The 19,481-nt window shown below is 36.6% G+C and overlaps 1 protein-coding gene across 3 annotated transcripts in view; it reads left to right on the forward strand.

The window, feature by feature from the left end:
- Positions 1–19,481, forward strand: part of LOC121380101 (lethal(2) giant larvae protein homolog 1-like) — a 38,011-nt gene that overhangs the window by 10,197 nt on the left and 8,333 nt on the right. For 2 of the 3 annotated variants that reach the window (XM_041508855.1, XM_041508857.1), the window contains exons 5-21: positions 5,950–6,096; positions 6,664–6,736; positions 7,082–7,165; positions 7,570–7,696; positions 8,528–8,579; positions 8,945–9,117; positions 9,817–10,034; positions 10,869–10,936; positions 12,172–12,319; positions 12,746–13,074; positions 13,453–13,541; positions 13,872–14,004; positions 14,928–15,097; positions 15,548–15,828; positions 16,520–16,625; positions 17,411–17,531; positions 18,607–18,780. In XM_041508855.1, coding sequence (XP_041364789.1) covers positions 5,950–6,096; positions 6,664–6,736; positions 7,082–7,165; positions 7,570–7,696; positions 8,528–8,579; positions 8,945–9,117; positions 9,817–10,034; positions 10,869–10,936; positions 12,172–12,319; positions 12,746–13,074; positions 13,453–13,541; positions 13,872–14,004; positions 14,928–15,097; positions 15,548–15,828; positions 16,520–16,625; positions 17,411–17,531; positions 18,607–18,780 — 2,493 coding nt within the window. The remainder of the gene's footprint in view (positions 1–5,949; positions 6,097–6,663; positions 6,737–7,081; positions 7,166–7,569; positions 7,697–8,527; positions 8,580–8,944; positions 9,118–9,816; positions 10,035–10,868; positions 10,937–12,171; positions 12,320–12,745; positions 13,075–13,452; positions 13,542–13,871; positions 14,005–14,927; positions 15,098–15,547; positions 15,829–16,519; positions 16,626–17,410; positions 17,532–18,606; positions 18,781–19,481) is intronic. The other variant, XM_041508856.1, reaches the window with a different exon arrangement.

Consider the following 19,481-nt stretch of genomic DNA (forward strand, 5'->3'; position numbering starts at 1 on the left):
GTTCAGACAAACGATTCACTCAAGTAGCCATTGTCAGTGGTTATTAATGGGGAAACCCAGGCCAACTTTCATTTTCATCTTTCACAGTGACTTGTATAGTAGATAAGCTAATGAGGTTAGATAAAGTATCCTGTAACGTGGTAGCCAAACGTTGTTTTTTTCTTTCATTATAGAACTCAAAATATCTTTTAAAGATTTTTATTTTTGTTTGTTCTGGTTTAGTGTTTTTACTAGTGATAAAAAAGACATTAAAGATAATTTTGTTAGTCAAAATAAGTTATTTTTTAAAAAGGCAACTGGATGTTATTAATAGTTTGGGATTTTACTTGTGTTCTATGCAGATATTCTTATATTACTCCCCTCCCCAACCTTTAATATTTTTATTTTGATACCAGATAAGAAATGGAATTGGTCAACTTGGTATAAAGATGGCCATCTCCATATATTTTGCGGTAACCTATTTCTTGATTTGTTTAAATGAATTATTTCTAATTCCAGCCAATGCACCACAACTGGTATATCAAAGGCAGTGGTATGTGCTACCGTGTCTCTGATAGTGCATATAAAAGATTCCTTGCTACTAATGGAAAATATAGCGGGTTTCCTCTGTAAGACGTCAAAATAACCCAAACGGTTGACATCTAATAGCTGATGATTAATAAATCAATGTGCTCTAGTGGTGTCAATAAACAAAACAATTGTTTTTGTTTAAATGAATGGCATTGAATGCTACAGAAAGTTCTTGAATATCCAATAAAATAAGGGAACTATAATGAGGGTAATTAGACTTCCTTGTCATGTTAACTTTACAAGGCAGGGAATATCATCAGTAAGTTGAGAGCATTACAACACGTGTGTACCTAATTGACAGGCAGGGAATATCATCAGTAAGTTGAGAGCATTACAACACGTGTGTACCTAATTGACAGGCAGGGAATATCATCAGTAAGTTGAGAGCATTACAACACGTGTGTACCTAATTGACAGGCAGGGAATATCATCAGTAAGTTGAGAGCATTACAACACGTGTGTACCTAATTGACAGGCAGGGAATATCATCAGTAAGTTGAGAGCATTACAACACGTGTGTACCTAATTGACAGGCAGGGAATATCATCAGTAAGTTGAGAGCATTACAACACGTGTGTACCTAATTGACAGTAATTGAGAGCATTACAACACGTAATTGACAGGCAGGGAATAACATCAGTAAGTTGAGAGCATTACAACACGTGTGTACCTAATTGGCAGGCAGGGAATATCATCAGTAAGTTGAGAGCATTACAACACGTGTGTACCTAATTGGCAGTCGGGGAATAACATCAGTAAGTTGAGAGCATTACAACACGTGTGTACCTAATTGGCAGTCGGGGAATATCATCAGTAAGTTGAGAGCATTACAACACGTGTGTACCTAATTGGCAGGCGGGGAATATCATCAGTAAGTTGAGAGCATTACAACACGTGTGTACCTAATTGGCAGGCGGGGAATATCATCAGTAAGTTGAGAGCATTACAACACGTGTGTACCTAATTGGCAGGCGGGGAATATCATCAGTAAGTTGAGAGCATTACAACACGTGTGTACCTAATTGGCAGTCGGGGAATATCATCAGTAAGTTGAGAGCATTACAACACGTGTGTACCTAATTGGCAGGCAGGGAATAACATCAGTAAGTTGAGAGCATTACAACACGTGTGTACCTAATTGGCAGGCAGGGAATAACATCAGTAAGTTGAGAGCATTACAACACGTGTGTACCTAATTGGCAGGCGGGGAATATCATCAGTAAGTTGAGAGCATTACAACACGTGTGTACCTAATTGACAGTCGGGGAATATCATCAGTAAGTTGAGAGCATTACAACACGTGTGTACCTAATTGACAGTCAGGGAATAACATCAGTAAGTTGAGAGCATTACAACACGTGTGTACCTAATTGGCAGTCAGGGAATAACATCAGTAAGTTGAGAGCATTACAACACGTGTGTACCTAATTGGCAGTCAGGGAATAACATCAGTAAGTTGAGAGCATTACAACACGTGTGTACCTAATTGACAGTTGGGGAATATCATCAGTAAGTTGAGAGCATTACAACACGTGTGTACCTAATTGACAGTTGGGGAATATCATCAGTAAGTTGAGAGCATTACAACACGTGTGTACCTAATTGACAGTCGGGGAATATCATCAGTAAGTTGAGAGCTTTACAACACGTGTGTACCTAATTGGCAGTCAGGGAATATCATCAGTAAGTTGAGAGCATTACAACACCTGTGTACCTAATTGGCAGTTTAATAAGGGAAATGGACATAAAACAGATTTATTTATACCATTACAGGCATTGCATTAAAGTGCAGACAGTTCTTTTATTCATGAATATTGTAACACAATAGCAATTTGTCAAAATAGATGAAAAATATTGACAATTACATAAACCACTTTTCAAATGTTAACTTATTTTGAAATGTTTTGTCATCTGTTTTGAACCGGTGCTTGATATGCCTGCTACTAATGGTTGACATTAAGTTAATGATGTGTATCCTGTGGTATTGGTTATTAAAGGAAGTAGACTTGCCTCGGGTTCACCATCATGTAGTCAGTGTTTTCGCTTTCTTTGAAGTCTGGAAATGAGGTCAATATTAAATACTTTACATTTAGTTTCAGTTAATGAACCAACTAGCAGGAAATGTTATAACTTCTGAAGATCAATTTTTATAAGTGGCAATTGAGGGCTTTCAGCACCCTGTTATAAACAGCTAAAGAACTGGCAGTGTACATAATTTGTTAATTTGTTGCATGAATAAATAGCTGCATCTGTACTGGCCTCGGTTGCCATCGGTCTACAGAGTGGTAGGTATTGAGTTTGGATCCCAGTCGAGGCATGGGATTTTTAATCCAGATACCGACTCGAACCCTGAGTGAGTGCTCCGCAAGGCTCAATGAGTAGGTGTAAACCACTTGCACCGACCAGTGATCCATAACTGGTTCAACAAAGGCCATGGTTTGTGCTATCCTGCCTGTGGGAAGCGCAAATAAATGATCACTTGCTGCTAATTGGAAAGAGTAGCCCATGTAGTAGCAACAGCGGGTTTCCTCTCAAAATCTGTGTGCTCCTTAACCATGTGTCTGACGCCATTGTGTTGTTAAATAAAACATTTCTTTCTTTCTTTCTGTATGGTGATCGGGGTGGGGGTTGTGGTGGTGTACATGGCCCAATGGTAAAGCGCTTGCCTGATGGATGGTTGGGTGTAGTTTTGATCCCTATGGGTAGGTCCATTGGGATATTTCTCATTCCAGCCAGTGTACCACAATTGGTATATATGAAAGTTTGTATGTGTATGGTATGTGTTATCCTGTCTGGGATGGTGCATATAAAATATTTCTTGCTACTAATGGAAATATGTGGCTAGTTTCCTATCTATGACTATCAAAATTACCAAATGTTTAACATCCAATAGCCAGTCAGAGGCAGATCTAGGGGCTGGGGGCCCCCCCTAAATTTTGCAACAGGTATAATTTTATTATATATTAATTGTAATATTTTTTATGATTTCCCCTCCAAACCTCCCCAAAAATTCCCTTGGCATTTTCACCTCGTGTCATTGGGTCCCCCTAAATGGATTTTCTGAATCTGCCACTGCCAATAATTAATAAATCCAAGTGCTCTAGTGGTGTCATTAAACAAAACAAACTTCTAACTGTACCTTCCTGCTAGCAGTGGTGTGATGTAGCTCAGTGGATAGAGTGCTTGCTTGATTTGCTTGCATCATAGGATTGAATCACTTCAGTTGACCTATTCTTCTGTTATGTTTTTTCCCTGTCCCAACCAGTTCTCGACAACTGGTATATGAAAGGTGGAGGTATACACTATCCTGTCCGTGGGAAAGTGCACATAAAAGATCCCTTGCTAAATAAATGTAGCAGGTTTTCTCGAAGACTTTGTGTCGACATTAGCAAACGTTTGATATCCAATAACCAGTGAACATGCACCTGCTGAGGCTTTGGTAAGTCCTGTCCTGTCTTTAGGAAAGTGCATATAAACTGTCCCTTGCAGGGAACTTTTTGTTAGTATCGTGTCGTGATTTGCTACGCAGACAGGGCTAGCTCTGTGAGCAGAAAATTTTGCCAAATTATATATCATTAAAGTTTAAAATTGTAAAGACAGTTATTTCCTACAAAAATAGCAATTATTACAAATTAAAATAAAATTTGCCAATTGTTTTTAAAATTCGCATTTGACAAGTTTCAGAGATGGCTACACAATTTTAAAACATTAAACAGTAGTTGCTAATCAATTTTCAGAAATATCACTAAACAAGATTTTGAAAACAAAATATCCCCTGCCTTGCTGCTGTATAATTAGGAGTAACCTATCTTGTAGTAGCAGATTGACAGAAAATAGAGTATAAAATGTGTGGAGGTGTTGATGAAAAATTCCTTTCTTTTAAAAAACCCCAACTCTGTCGAGCATTTTGTAACATATTAACACCATGGAGTTCTTATGTCACTTGAACAGACGATTGGTCATAAGAAAATATATATTCATGTTTAGGATGCAATACAGAAAGGAAAGAAAGGAATGTTCTTTTATTTAATGACACACTCAACACATTTTATTTACGGTTATATGGTTAAGGACCACACATATATTGAGAGAGGAAACCCACTATCGCCACTTCATGGGCTACTCTTTTTGGATTAGCAGAAAGGAATCTTTTATAAGCACCATCCCACAGACAGGATAGTACATACCGTGGCCTTTAATATACCAGTCATGGTGCACTAGTTGGAACGAGAAATAGCCCAATGGGCCCATAGACGCGGATCAATCCCAGACCGACCGCGCATTGAGAGAACACTTTACTGTCCCCAGGATGCAATACATGCATGGACATGTATATAATGTACAGAACTAAATAATGGTGTTTTTCCTCTCTTGTACAAACTACGTTATGCATCAGCATGTACACCTGCAACTATTAGTCTAGTAATTAAATTTTATAGTTGGTGTATAGCAGTCTATACAGTTTCATGGAGAATAAACTAGTCAGCCTAGTGTCAATATTACATCGTCCTGTAAGGTTAATGAGCCAATCACTATCTAGTTACTAAGAAAAGTTTAAATTTGTTTTGCGTAATGATATAATTGATTATCTAGAGCACATTGATTAATTATTATATGTCAAACATTTGATAATTCCTAAACATAGTTTTGAATGAAAACCATATACATTTTTTTATTAGCATCAGTGAATCATTTAAGGAAAATAACTTTTAAGGTTTGCTTTGTTCAATGACACCTAGATCAGATTGATATATTAATCATCAGTTGTTGGGTGTCAAACATTTGGTAAATTTGATGAAACAGAAGAAACACTACATTTTCCATTAGTAGCGAGGGATATTTTATATGCACATTCACACAGGACAGCAGATTCCATGGCTTTTTTGATATACCAGTCATTTTGCAATGGCTGGGGTGAGAAATTTTAAATACTAAACAGTGACATTGGAAGTAAGTACCAGCCTCGGTGGTGTCATGGTTAGGCCATCGGTCAACAGGCTGGTAGGTACTGGATTCGGATCCCAGTTGAGGAATGGGATTTTGAATCCAGATACTGACTTCAAACCCTGGGTGAGTGCTCCGCTCCTGCCTGTGGGAAGCGCAAATAAAAGATCCCTTGCTGCTAATCTGAAAGAGTAGCCCATGAAGTGGTAACAGCGTGTTTCCTCTCAAAATCTGTGTGGTCCATAACCATATGTCTGATGTCATATAACCATAAATAAAATGTGATGAGTGCATCGTTAAATAAAACATTTCTTTATTTATATTTGAAAATAATAAAAAGTTGATTGAATGTTTGCAAATTCCAAAATTAGTACCATCTATTTAATGATTTTGTTAATATTGTTGGTCAATAAATTTCTGCTTGTGTTTTTGCAGCAAGACGAAGACTATTTCCACGTGCTGTCTGTCGCTGACGGAGGAGTACCTGTTCCTGGGTACAGAGGGGGGTAACATCCACATCATGAACGTCTCCACCTTCAAACTGGAGGAGCAGGTCATATACCAGGATGTCGTCATGCAGAAGTAAGTCATCACAGATAAACTTTAATCAATACTTAAAGAGGCGGTCACGTGCAGTGTGATTTGTTTTCTTAGCTTTTTATCACATAATTTCAGTATTGAAAGCTACAACTAAAACTTCAGGAATAGTCATGATTTAAAAAACATTTTGGTCGGGTTTTGTAGTTAGACCTAGTTAAAAAACGTAATAACATGTCATAGGCGTCGGAAACGGGGGCCAGGGGTGCTTTGGCTCTCCAACTCTGAAACTGGTGGGGATGGGGGGGGATTTAATAATATTTTACACCGTGCAGTCGATGTTAAAATTCAGGACCCTGGCCGCAGTAAACTTTTTTCATCCCTCTCATATCCCTGAATATTTCATTTAAGTAATTAAAATGAAAGAAACCTTGTCACAATGCTATAATTACTGTGGATGTTGCAGGGTATCTAAAACTAACATAACGCACTGAAAGTTTGTTTTGTGCAATGGGTTTCACATTTTTAGTTCAAAACTTTTCAGTAAAGAAGACATGAAAGGTCTGAATGTTTCAATGTATTCTAAGTGTTAAATGTGTGTATTGTTTTTAGTGTTCCTGATGACTTCAAGGTGAATCCAGGAGCAGTAGAAGCTATTGCTGTCCACCCTACCAACCCAGACAAGGTATGTAGTCGCTTGAACATTGGTTTCATATCTCTCCGTCTAGACCATGTTTCAATTAATAACATCGATTAAACAATAGGTTGATGGGGAAGGGGAGTTGTGTTGAAAAAAATTATCTTTTAAAATAAAACAAGGATTCTATTTTATCTTAAGTTGGCTTTTAGCTGATTTCCAGATTATGCTTTATGCTCTTGTTTTCAGTTTCTGAATTGTTTGGTCATTATTAAATATGATTGTTAAGATGTTTAGTAGTTTATGATTGATTATAAAACATTTCTCCCCAATGTATTATGTATACTTGTAAGGTATGACTAATAAAGGTGATTTTGTTTTGTTTTATTGTAGTTTCTGATCGGATACAATAGAGGCTTGGTTGTTCTGTGGGACAATAAAGAAAGCAATGCTGACCAGACTTACAATGCTACACAGGTAGGATTTTATACTCCAGGGTTCAACCAGTTTTACAAAATATATTTTATGGACATCCATTTGGAAATCTTTTTACTTTCCAAGTCTTGAGAATTTAAAACCATAGATAAAGTACTTTGTACATTTTAAGATACTTTCTTAAGAATGAACGTGTACATTAAAATTGGTCAGTTGGTCAAACCTGACATTTCTATGCAATGATATAGTTATGGTAAAATATGTTGTCTTATAAGGACCCTGAAACCAGCACTTAAATTTAACTGTAAGATCCCTAAAACATTTGTATATGGAAATTAAAAGCTATGATCCTAAAACTCAACATCTGAGTATTAAAATTTATCATCCGGAATCATGAACATAGGTGAAAGTGTACATTACTTAAAACTTGTGTATTTTGTTTACAGCAGCTGGAGTGTCTGTCGTGGAACCGCAGTGGAGAGTCATTCATGAGTGCCCACGCTGATGGCAGCTACATCGTCTGGAGTTCTACCGACTCCACAGCACCCAAAGAGCCCTCCACCACACCTTATGGTAAGACATTACCTATAGGGTTAAAATATCTTGGTACTAGAGTAGGATGTAACACCTCGACATCGTACGATTGATACACCTTACTGGAATGGTGGTCAAACAAGTTAAATAAATATAATTACAAACTTTCCGAATTTATACGATTTACTGTAATCTGATTGGCTGACGTCACTAAAAAACCAAGTGTTATCCTTCCATAAACCTCATAAAAATACATCATCACGGAAGACCAAGATCGATTGGAACTATTTTTAGCTGGATGGGCGAGAAGCCCAATGACCCAGTTCGGTGATCGTTTTAAAAATAGAACAAGGAAGTGAAAATAAGGGAAACTGGATGAGATATTCATGTTATAAATTAAAAAAAAATACAATATATTTTTTATTTGTTTTTTTTCTGTTAAAAAAAACCCCCAAAACATCCAATAGTATGTATACATGTATTCCTACGCTTATTTACAGAACATGGCTGACGGTAAGAACAAAAGAAATTATTTTTGAGTGTTTTATGGTACACTTCTTGTACTGTTTGTAATTATAAGAATTGTTTCTCATTTTTTAGGAATTTATCGATGTATAAAAGTCACAAATGTAGTATAAAATCGCTTCGCTACGCTACACGATTTTATACCATTTGTGACTTTTATACATCGATAAATTCCTAAAAAAATGAGAAACAGTTCTTATTTGTTTTCTGTAATAAATAGATATGCAACAGGCTTCCATTTCGTAACATGTTTATCTATAAAACCATGATTATATGCAACTTTATGCAGTAGAAACATATTTTATTGTCACAATCTTATAACTAACTTGTGTTGATTGATTTCAGGTCCCTTCCCATGCAAGGCAATCAACAAGCTGGTGTGGAACACGGCCAAATCGTAAGAAACATTTAAACTACAGTAGGCTACAATAGATATTTAATTAAAACTTCTATGCCTTGTTCGTTGACCTGTGTCCATAAGTCCTCCATGTATTTTGAATTATTATATTAGTCACCTACATATTTTGTAGTGATTACATGAATGTTTTTCGCCAAATTAAAATAAAATTTGCCATTTTAAACAAAATTCACAATTGCCAAATTATGACAATTTCAGAGCTAACACTGAAAATATATAAGTACATGTATACACCTTTTACATGTATTCCCTAGAATATTAATTTAAATAAATTAAATATTCATACATGAAGTTAATTTAAGAACTGGTTTTATTTTGACCGGTTGTAATGATTATTTTTACAGGGATCCGTATATAATATTTTCGGGTGGGATGCCTCGAGCGAGTTACGGCGACCGCCACACGATCAGTGTGATGCAGGGAGAAAACCATGTCGTGTTCGACTTCACATCACGCATCGTTGATTTCGTCACCATCACACGAGCACAGGAAACTGACCAGACAGAGGGACGAGCAGGTCAGTAAATCTAGTGTAGAACATCTGTTTTATTTCTAATACATAAATCTACAGTGTAGAACATCTGTTTACTTTTAATACATAAATCTACACTGTAGAACATCTGTTTATTTCTAATACATAAATCTACTCTGTAGAACATCTGTTTATTTCTAATACATAAATCTACAGTGTAGAACATCTGTTTATTTTTAATACATAAATCTACACTGTAGAACATCTGTTTATTTCTAATACATAAATCTACTCTGTAGAACATCTGTTTATTTCTAATACATAAATCTACACTGTAGAACATCTGTTTATTTCTAATACATAAATCTACACTGTAGAACATCTGTTTACTTTTAATACATAAATCTACACTGTAGAACATCTGTTTTATTTCTAATACATAAATCTACACTGTAGAACATCTGTTTATTTTTAATACATAAATCTACACTATAGAACATCTGTTTATTTCTAATACATAAATCTACAGTGTAGAACATCTACATTTATTTTTATTACATGAATCTATACTATATTAATCTTCAGTCTTGAATATCCATGTTTGTTTCTACTCCATAAATCGGTCGAATTTTTAACCTCAATTCTGCTAATTGTAACTGAATAATTTTAAATTGATTAGAGAAAACTAAATTAATAGTCTCTTGTCTTGTATGGTTGAGTTTTTACTATTTTGTCCCGTTTCAGAGTACGATGAGCCTCACACACTGATCGCGTTGATGGAGGAGGAGCTGGTGGTGGTGGACCTCGACACCAACAACTGGCCAGTGATCCGCCTGCCCTACCTCAACAGCATCCACTCCTCCGCCATCACATGCTCGCAGCACATCAGCAACGTCCCCGACCAGCTGTGGCAGAAAATCAGCGATGCCGGCGAGAGTCAGAACAAGGACTACTCACCACGGGTGAGGCTCAAAATTATTGCATTTGTCTGTGTGGTTCAGGAGTGGGGTGTAGTTCAGGGGTGGAGCACTCAGGTTATAACATATTGCAGTGTTTTGGTCCTTAGACAACATAGGCCTACAATGAAACTATTAAAATCCAGACCATCAGTAAACCGGGATTCATTCAAAACCTGATGTTTTCTATGGTCCCTTTTTAAATATCAGTACAGAACAGAACCTTTCCTTTAAAGAGGACTTTTTGCTTTGTCCAGTGAGTGTCCATTACAGAGGGGTGTAAATGTAGTTATAGGAAAGTATTTTATTAAAATTAAAACATTGTGTATTGATTACACAGCTTCACATTCTGTATTTTTACGTGTATCACAAGAATGTTCAACTTAACAACTGCATGTTTTCTTTAATGGTGTAAAAAATTCTTGTGCAAGAAGTAGAAACAAGTTGAAGATTTTATACATTTAAAATGCTTATATTTCCATAAAGCTAAGGTTTCCATATGCAGTTTTGGGTATATTGTTTAAAACTCTTTAGAGGCAACTAGCATGCCATCAGTGGATAAAAAAAACCCCTCAAAGTTAGCTATTTTTCATTCTGTAATCTTGTATTCCAAACTGGTTGGCTTTTTCATGTATTTTGTCAGAATCTCCACTTTTAATTAATGTAAAAGAATGAATCAAGATGCTACTTTAAAATTTCTATGCTACAGTTGTAAGATTTATTTGACCACCCTTTGGACAGTTACTGTTACTGGTCAGCTAGAAACATAATTAAATTTTGTTAATGTAAGAACAATTATGTATTTTAATTTTGTCTAATTAAAATGTGTTCTGGTTTCAGGAATGGCCAATAAATGGTGGCAAACGTTTGTCCAAAGATCCAGTCAGCAGGGATTTATTACTTACAGGGTTAGTATGCTTTACATGATGACTTTGTATTTAAATATGTTCGTGGACCCATTGTGTTATTTCTTGTTCCAGCCAATGTATCATGACTGGCATGTGCTATTCTATCTGTGGGATGGTGCATATGCTACTAATGAAAAAATGTAGCGATTTCCTGTTTCAGATTATTTGTCAAAAATTACCAAATGTTTGGCATCCAGTAGCCGATGATTGAAAAACATTAATGTTCTCTAGTAGTGTCGTTAAACAAAACAAACTTTAGCTTTATATTAAAATACAACTAAACTTCCCATTGCTGTGTCATGAACATACTAATGAAAAGTACATTCCAGATTTTTTATTTTAAATACCATCACACAAATGATGATCATTATCCTTTTTGTAAACAAATAGATCATTATCCTTTTTGTAAACAAATAGATCATTATCCTTTTTGTAAACAAATAGATCATTATCCTTTTTGTAAACAAATAGATCATTATCCTTTTTGTAAACAAATAGATTATTATCCTTTTTGTCATTAGTATGATAAAGGCACATTATCCATCTAAAATGTGACAAAATATCTTCTATACTCCTGAATTTATATCTTTCACCACCAACAGTAAATTAAGAACAATCAAATGACTGTGTAATGAAAATAACAAAACACTCATCAAATAATGGAAAATAACTCATGACAAATGTTTCACTAAAGACCATCTTGACTACATTTAAATACTTTTAACTTGAATATAATGTCCACCTCACTAAAATGACAACGAAAAACAATGACAGCACAGTTGTGTGGTTTTGTTTAACTTGAATATAATGTCCACCTCACTAAAATGACAACGAAAAACAATGACAGCACAGTTGTGTGGTTTTGTTTAACTTGAATATAATGTCCACCTCACTAAAATGACAACTAAAAACAATGACAGCACAGTTGTGTGTTTTTGTTTAACTTGATTATAATGTCCACCTCACTAAAATGACAACTAAAAACAATGACAGCACAGTTGTGTGGTTTTGTTTAATATCACCACCAAAAAATTACAACAGAGCAGAAACAATATATTTTTAAGATAAAAATAGTAGAAATATTTAAAACGCCTATTTTAAATAATGTAAATTCAATAGATCAGATAGCAACACTATCTTTAGTCCAAATTAATTTTCTAAAACAAAACCATATTCAGTGTATACTTTGCACTGCATCATTGTTTGAAAGTGACATTTTGTTTTACTGTATTCAGCCATGAGGACGGTTCAATCCGGTTCTGGGATGCGTCTGGAGTGGACCTCCGGTTGTTGTACCGCTTGGCCACCTGTAGGCTGTTTGGAGTTCCCTCTCAGACGGAGGCGAATTCGGGAGAGGAAGATGAGTGGCCTCCCTTTAGACAGGTTGGTCTCACACACCATTATTATACATATGGTTCATACAAAAACTGCCATAGCTATGCAGATATAATATTTTTAGCTTTTGTTTGATCCACAATAGCAGATGTATTTTTCATGCTGTTGAATGTTATTGTCATATGAAACCTGTGTCACAGTATCTCTTTAGATTGGAGGTTGCATAATACCAATCATTGTACTATGCTATTCTATAATGAAAATAAGTCTTGTCACGGTAAAAGTCTCAACCTTTTGGCAACCAAATGTTGACATTGTCAGGAGAAAACTAAATATAACAGGAGTGCAGCATTTAAAAATCAGGAGTATACAATATTTATTAAATTGAGAATACTAACTTGATTTATAAATTTGTATAGAAATAGGGTTATAGATATTTTTAATAGATTTGAGGGTATATATATATTTTTTCAGGTTGGTACTTTTGACCCGTACAGCGACGACCCTAGACTGGGGATACAGAAGATCAGCTTGTGTCCGCTGAGCGAGGTTCTGGTGATCGCGGGAACCGCCGGTCAGGTGATCATCTTCCAGATGGAGCGAGAAGAACGGGAGCAGGAGGTGAAGGCTGTCACCGTGAACATCGTCAGTGACCGCGACAGCTTCGTGTGGAAGGGACACGAGGCGTTACCACCAAGGACAGGTGACATCAAGTTCGCAGCTGGTTACCAGGCAACCTGCATGATGCAGCTCTACCCACCAGCCGCATGCACAGCCATGACAGTTCATTCAGAGTGGCAGCTGTAAGATATCGTCTGTATCTAATGTGTAGTGGTTTAATATTAAACTGTTAGCTATCTTATATCTTATAGTGTGTTGTACATAGTAATATATAGCAGGTTTCTTCTCTAAGACTAAAAATTACTAAATGTTTGACATCCAATAGCCGATGATTAATAAATCAATGTGCTCTAGTGGTGTCATGAACAAAACAAACAATGTGTAATAAATGTTTATTATATTTTTAACATGTGCTGTTAAACTATCTTTCTGTGTTTCTTGTGTAAATACTTAATTAAAATATCTTTGTTATCCATTGTAACACAATATATTAAGAGCTATCTTTGTTTGTCTATTGTAGCACTGTTTACTAAAAGCTCAATCTTTGTTATACATTGTAGGGTTGCTGCTGGGACAGCTCATGGGTTTGGTCTGTTTGACTATGTACAGAAGAAAGAAGTAGCAACTAGGTGCACATTGAATGCTACAGGTGAGTGAGTGTATTAGAATCAATACAGGACACAATATTTCATGCACACATTCTGTTTGTGTCGGATTCGCATCTATATAAATTCATATGAACCACAATCAAATGTTTTTATTTTATATTTTTATTTTATATAAACTAACAGTAGCAGCTAGAAATACTGTCATTAAAATGTAAGTTTAATGCAAATTTGAGAATGAATTAAATCACGGATATCCATTTACATAAAATATTACATATTTTCCCTAGTCAATTGATATACATTTCAATGTTGCTTAAAAAAACTGCTTTGAAAACTCTATTTCTAACATTTTACTATTATTATCTGTACAGATTTGTCTGGCACATCAGAAACACCAATGTCCCGCCGGAAATCTTTAAAGAAATCTCTACGAGAATCCTTCCGACGTTTGAGACGAAGACGGTCACACATAAAACAGAGAGATGAGAAAACAAAGGAGAAAAGGTGCACTTTGTTTTAATTTTTCATTGAACCTTGAGGAAAGTGTTTTAATATTAATATTAATATCAATTCACATCAAGGGCAGACAACCAAAAGTAGTTATATCCACTTCTTACTAAAATGAATATTTCACAACTTTAGTCCCCTTCCAATCCAAACAAGAGGGGACTACAAAGTTTCTCTCTTGTCTGGCTGTTTGTCCATTCATCTCTCCTTCATATAGTTTTCAGGACTTTTTTTTTGACAATGTTTAAAATATTTGGCAACATTTTTGTGTACAGTTTTATCCTTTATAGATGTGCCTAGTTAGACAGAATTATGGCACTTGAATTCAAGAAATTACATTGTGGGGGGGGGGGGGGGGGGGGGGGGGACCAGTTGGGGACATTTTTGGGGGAACCAGCTGGGAACATTTTTAGGGGGACCCGTTGGGGACATGCATTACTTTAGCAGTACTCCGAGAATGCTTGTTTCTTGTATGCTTTTTTTTTTGGTTTGTTTGTTCAGTGAGATATATAATAGGAGTGGAAACCATGATTTAGAATATAATCAGTTCTGGTTGTCAGCATGTTGATATACGGTTGTTTATGTGTAATAACTGGTGACGTTAGTGAAACTAAATGAGTACCTGACCTAGGTTTAGATAACACACTGTGAGCTCAGCAGCGAGAAGGGCTAATCCGGGAAACTAATCCAATGTATTTAACTCCAATGAAATGCAGCACATAGAACAGAGAGTTGGAGAAGGAGCTACAGCAGCTGTAATATGAGGTTTATTTATCTACAGTGTCTTGTAACATAAGGTTTATTAATCTCCAGTGAAACGCAGCACTTAGAACAGAGAGTTGGAGAAGGAGCTACAGCAGCAGTAATATGAGGTTTATTTATCTACCATGTGTTGTAACATAAGGTTTATTAATCTCCAGTGAAACGCAGCACATAGAACAGAGAGTTGGAGAAGGAGCTACAGCGGAGGCTGGTGGTGCAGCCATTGAATCGAGACCCGTGGAGCGGGCCGTGGAAGCGCGCAGTGCCGACGATTCCATGGCCTCAATGGTGCGCTGTCTGTACTTCGCAGACACTTTCATCGTTCAAGGTAGATATTTAACTCTATTACACATTTAAAACTGAATTATAAATAACCTACGGTGTGATGGATCCGTAAGATCAATTCCATTGAGTGGCGCAGTCAGGGTTTTTTTTGTCCTTCAAATGGCATATTAAAGCCTGTTGTATGTGGTGTCCTGTTCATGGGGAAAGTGCATATAAAATATTTGTTTCTGCATTCCATTAGGTGTGGCATGTGTCAGTACTATGATCAAGTGATGAAATAATATTTATGATACACATCTGTCTATCCAGAAGGGACATGACTAGAAGAATATTGTAATGGCCCCCCATCTCGGTACTTAACGAAAGATGTGTTGTTTGTGACCTCATACCTGTTGTAAAGTAACTGAAAAGTAAAAGAAAAAAATATATAAACTAGCATATCATTTCATTGATTCATTTTAACATTACAAATCTTGCTTAATGTGTTTCTTAGGTGCTTCACACAACCCATCATTGTGGGCGGGTACAAACGGAGGCCATGTGTATATTTACAACCTGACCGTGCCATCTGATAACCGGTCCACGCAGGAGGTGACGTGCACACTAGCCAAAGAGATCAAGCTGAAGCACCGAGCCCCTGTCATCAGTCTGGCCATCACAGACGGCCGGGCCAGGGTTCTGCCAGATGCGCTGGAAGTGCAGCACGAGCGGGCAAAGGCTCCCGACATGAGCGGACCACATCATGTGATAATCATTTCTGAAGAACAGCTTAAGGTTTGTAGATATCTCAGCAGTGCTTTGTTAGTCCCCTACCGGTCCAACTGGAGGGGACTTAGGTTTCATCTCCGTTCTTCTGTCTGTGATAATCATTTGTGAAGAACGGCTTTCGGTTTGTACATTTCACACCAGTGCTTTATTTATAGTCTAGACTCGAGACTCCAACCCCTGCAATTGCCCACAGCAATTCGCCAATGCTGTGGAAAGTTTAGTTCTCCACAGCACCTTTTTCCCTTGGACTCTATTCAGGTTTATTTTAAATGGCATGGGTTTTTTTTCGCCATGGACATTTGCAGGGGTTGAGACTGACATGGTTTGGGACTTACGTAATAGCAACACTGTACAAATTGTGTATGTGTGATGTAATTAAAGATTTAGGTCTAAATTAGTTTTATAAGTATCATGAGCCATGGTCGTGTTCATGGAGAAGACAAATAAGCATTGGTGGTTTAACAACACCACAGCACAAAAATAACGTATGATTGGCTATTGGGTGTCAATAAATTATTGCCTTCATGTGTAAGACAAAAATCATAGATTGCTTAACAATTTTTAATTTATTGTAAGGGTTCAATGGTAAACATTGTTGAGGGAGATAGTTTAATGTCAAGTAAAAAATTATGTACTTTTGAAACTAAATTCTTGGTGAAAAACGTATTTCCTGACAAAAAGTGTATTTATATTTCAGTCATTCACTCTACCCAGCTTGAAACCAAGATGGAAGTTCAAACTGACTGCTCTTGATGGCTCCCGAATCCGCAAAGTTGCCTTTGTCAATTTTAGAAGTAAAAGTGGTAAAGTTGTAAATCAACCACATCCCTCTATCTCCATCTCTGTCTCTACTTCTTGGTCTCCGTCTTTCTCATCGACTGTTTGTTTCATCCATTTCTTTTGATTTCTTTCTGTTATCTCATCCTGCTTTTGTTGTCCCTCTCAATTCTCATATTTAATGTGTTAGTAATTGCATTTGAAAACATAAATAAATTTATAGTGTAAGCAAAGTAGCAAGGATAATGCATTTTATGGTTATCTCGGTTGTTTGAGTGCTTGATATGGTGATCTGTTGAGATTGCATGAGTGAAGTTTGGGAGCAGGTTCATTTTAAGGGCTGAATTTACGTATCCTGTTTTTCTTAAACCCAGGTGTTTAAACATTGTAAATGTGTGTAGTTACAGCGTGTAAGACATAAACAGGTGTTGAAGCATTGTAAATGTATGTAGTTACATGCGTGTAAGACATAAACAGGTGTTGAAGCATTGTAAATGTCTGTAGTTACACGTGTGTAAGACATAAACAGGTGTTTAAGCATTGTAAATGTATATAGTTACACGCGTGTAAGAGAAACAGGCTTTGTAAATTTGGCCTCATGTTTAAAGCAAGCTCAAGATCTTGGCCTCATTGTGTTGTCATCTCAAAGACATATTGCCAGTTTCATCAAAATCTGAATTTCAGTTTCATCTGCTAGTTGAATGTAGTGAATTTGATATTTGTTTTACAAGAAAATTCTAGGATATTTTCTGTGATATTTGTTTATTTTCTGTGATATTTGTTTATAATGTTTCTTTTTTCCCTCCTACAGCTGACAACTACAGTGAATTTGACATTGCTTGTCTAAGTAACCTGGGAGATCTTAGTGTGTATGCAGTTACCTCCCTTAGGCAGCAAATGGTCGTTTCAGCAATACGCAAAGACGACATCAAGTATGTTATATTTAAATTCATTACTAGGGCTGTCAGATTTGATTTAATTTAAACCCAGTAAATGTTTAACAAAATTGGTCTATCATTTAAATTAAAGAACACATACACTGTGCATTACAGTGCGACATGTTCTGGCATATGTTTCCTGTAACTAGTGATGTTCCAATGATCAATTATAACATACACTGCATTACAGTGCGACATGTTCTGGCATATGTTGCCTGTAACTAGTGATGTTCCAATGATCGATTATAACACATACACTGTGCATTACAGTGCGACATATTCTGGCATATGTTGCCTGTAACTAGTGATGTTCCAATGATCGATTATAACACATACACTGTGCATTACAGTGCGATATGTTCTGGCATATGTTGCCTGTAACTAGTGATGTTCCAATGATCGATTATAACACATACACGGTGCATTACAGTGCGACATGTTCTGGCATATGTTGCCTGTAACTAGTGATGTTCCAATGATCGATTATAACACATACACTGTGCATTACAGTGCGATATGTTCTGGCATATGTTGCCTGTAACTAGTGATGTTCCAATGATCGATTATAACACATACACTGTGCATTACAGTGCGATATATTCTGGCATATGTTGCCTGTAACTAGTGATGTTCCAATGATTGATTATAACTGAAAACCAACAAAACTATTTAATGGTCTTGAGATCAGATTTGAAAATGTTTCAGGTTTTGAGTGCCCCCCAAATTTGAAAGTGATTACTCAGGAAGAAATGAAATTTACTTGACTAGATGTGAATAAATCATTGTTTCAAGCAAGACATATATGGTTTAGACAGAAATACTGTAAAATGCTGTTAGGGAACCAAATACCTTTTATATATCACTGTGTTACATTCTGCCAGAACTGAAATTACCTGGAAATACTTCAATCATTCACACATTTATCCATATTTTTTTGTTTCAGTGATATTTCATCCTTTGTTTTCACTGAAGATGGGCAGTGCTTTTACGTTCACCCATTGTCTGAGATTTCACGAGTGCAGAATTAAAAACCTGAAAATTCAGTAACGTTTATCCTTTGTTTTTCCAGTGGTATTTCGTCGTTCGTATTCACTAAAGATGGGCAAGGCTTTTACCTCCACTCGCCGTCTGAGATTTCACGAGTGTCGCTGAGTCCTCGTCACATAATCACACCGGTGTGTGTGCTTGAACTGAAGGATGGGATGAGGCCACAGGAACCAGAGAGAATCGATGAAATCACAGAGTAGGTTTCCATGACAACAAAGCATGCCTAAAATGTAGAACATTTACCTGTAGTACACTGCAGTCTTATCACATTTACCTGTAGTACACTGCAGCGTTATCACATTTACCTGTAGTACACTGCAGCGTTATCACATTTACCTGTAGTACACTGCAGCGTTATCACATTTACCTGTAGTACACTGCAGTGTTATCACATTTACCTGTAGTACACTGCAGTGTTATCACATTTACCTGTAGTACACTGCAGTCTCATCACATTTACCTGTAGTACACTGCAGCGTTATCACATTTACCTGTAGTACACTGCAGTCTTATCACATTTACCTGTAGTACACTGCAGTCTTATCACATTTACCTGTAGTACACTGCAGTCTTATCACATTTACCTGTAGTACACTGCAGTGTTATCCTATTTTATTTTCTACGTTGGTATGGCATCACAAAGAATGTGGGGCAGGACGTAGCCCAGTAGTAAAGTGCTCACTTGCGTGGTCCGTTTACGATTGATCTCTAATGGTGGGCCCATTGGGCTACTTCTCGTTCCAGCCAGTGTACCACAACTGGTGTATCAAAGGCCTTGGTATGTGTTGTCCAGTCTGTTGGAAGGTGCATGTAAAGGATCTCTTGCTATTAATGGAAACATGCAGCAGGTTTTTCTCTCCAAGACTAAATGTCAAAATATCAAATGTTTGACATCCA

Source organism: Gigantopelta aegis, chromosome 8 (assembly GCF_016097555.1).
Source record: "Gigantopelta aegis isolate Gae_Host chromosome 8, Gae_host_genome, whole genome shotgun sequence".
Taxonomy (NCBI): domain Eukaryota; kingdom Metazoa; phylum Mollusca; class Gastropoda; order Neomphalida; family Peltospiridae; genus Gigantopelta; species Gigantopelta aegis.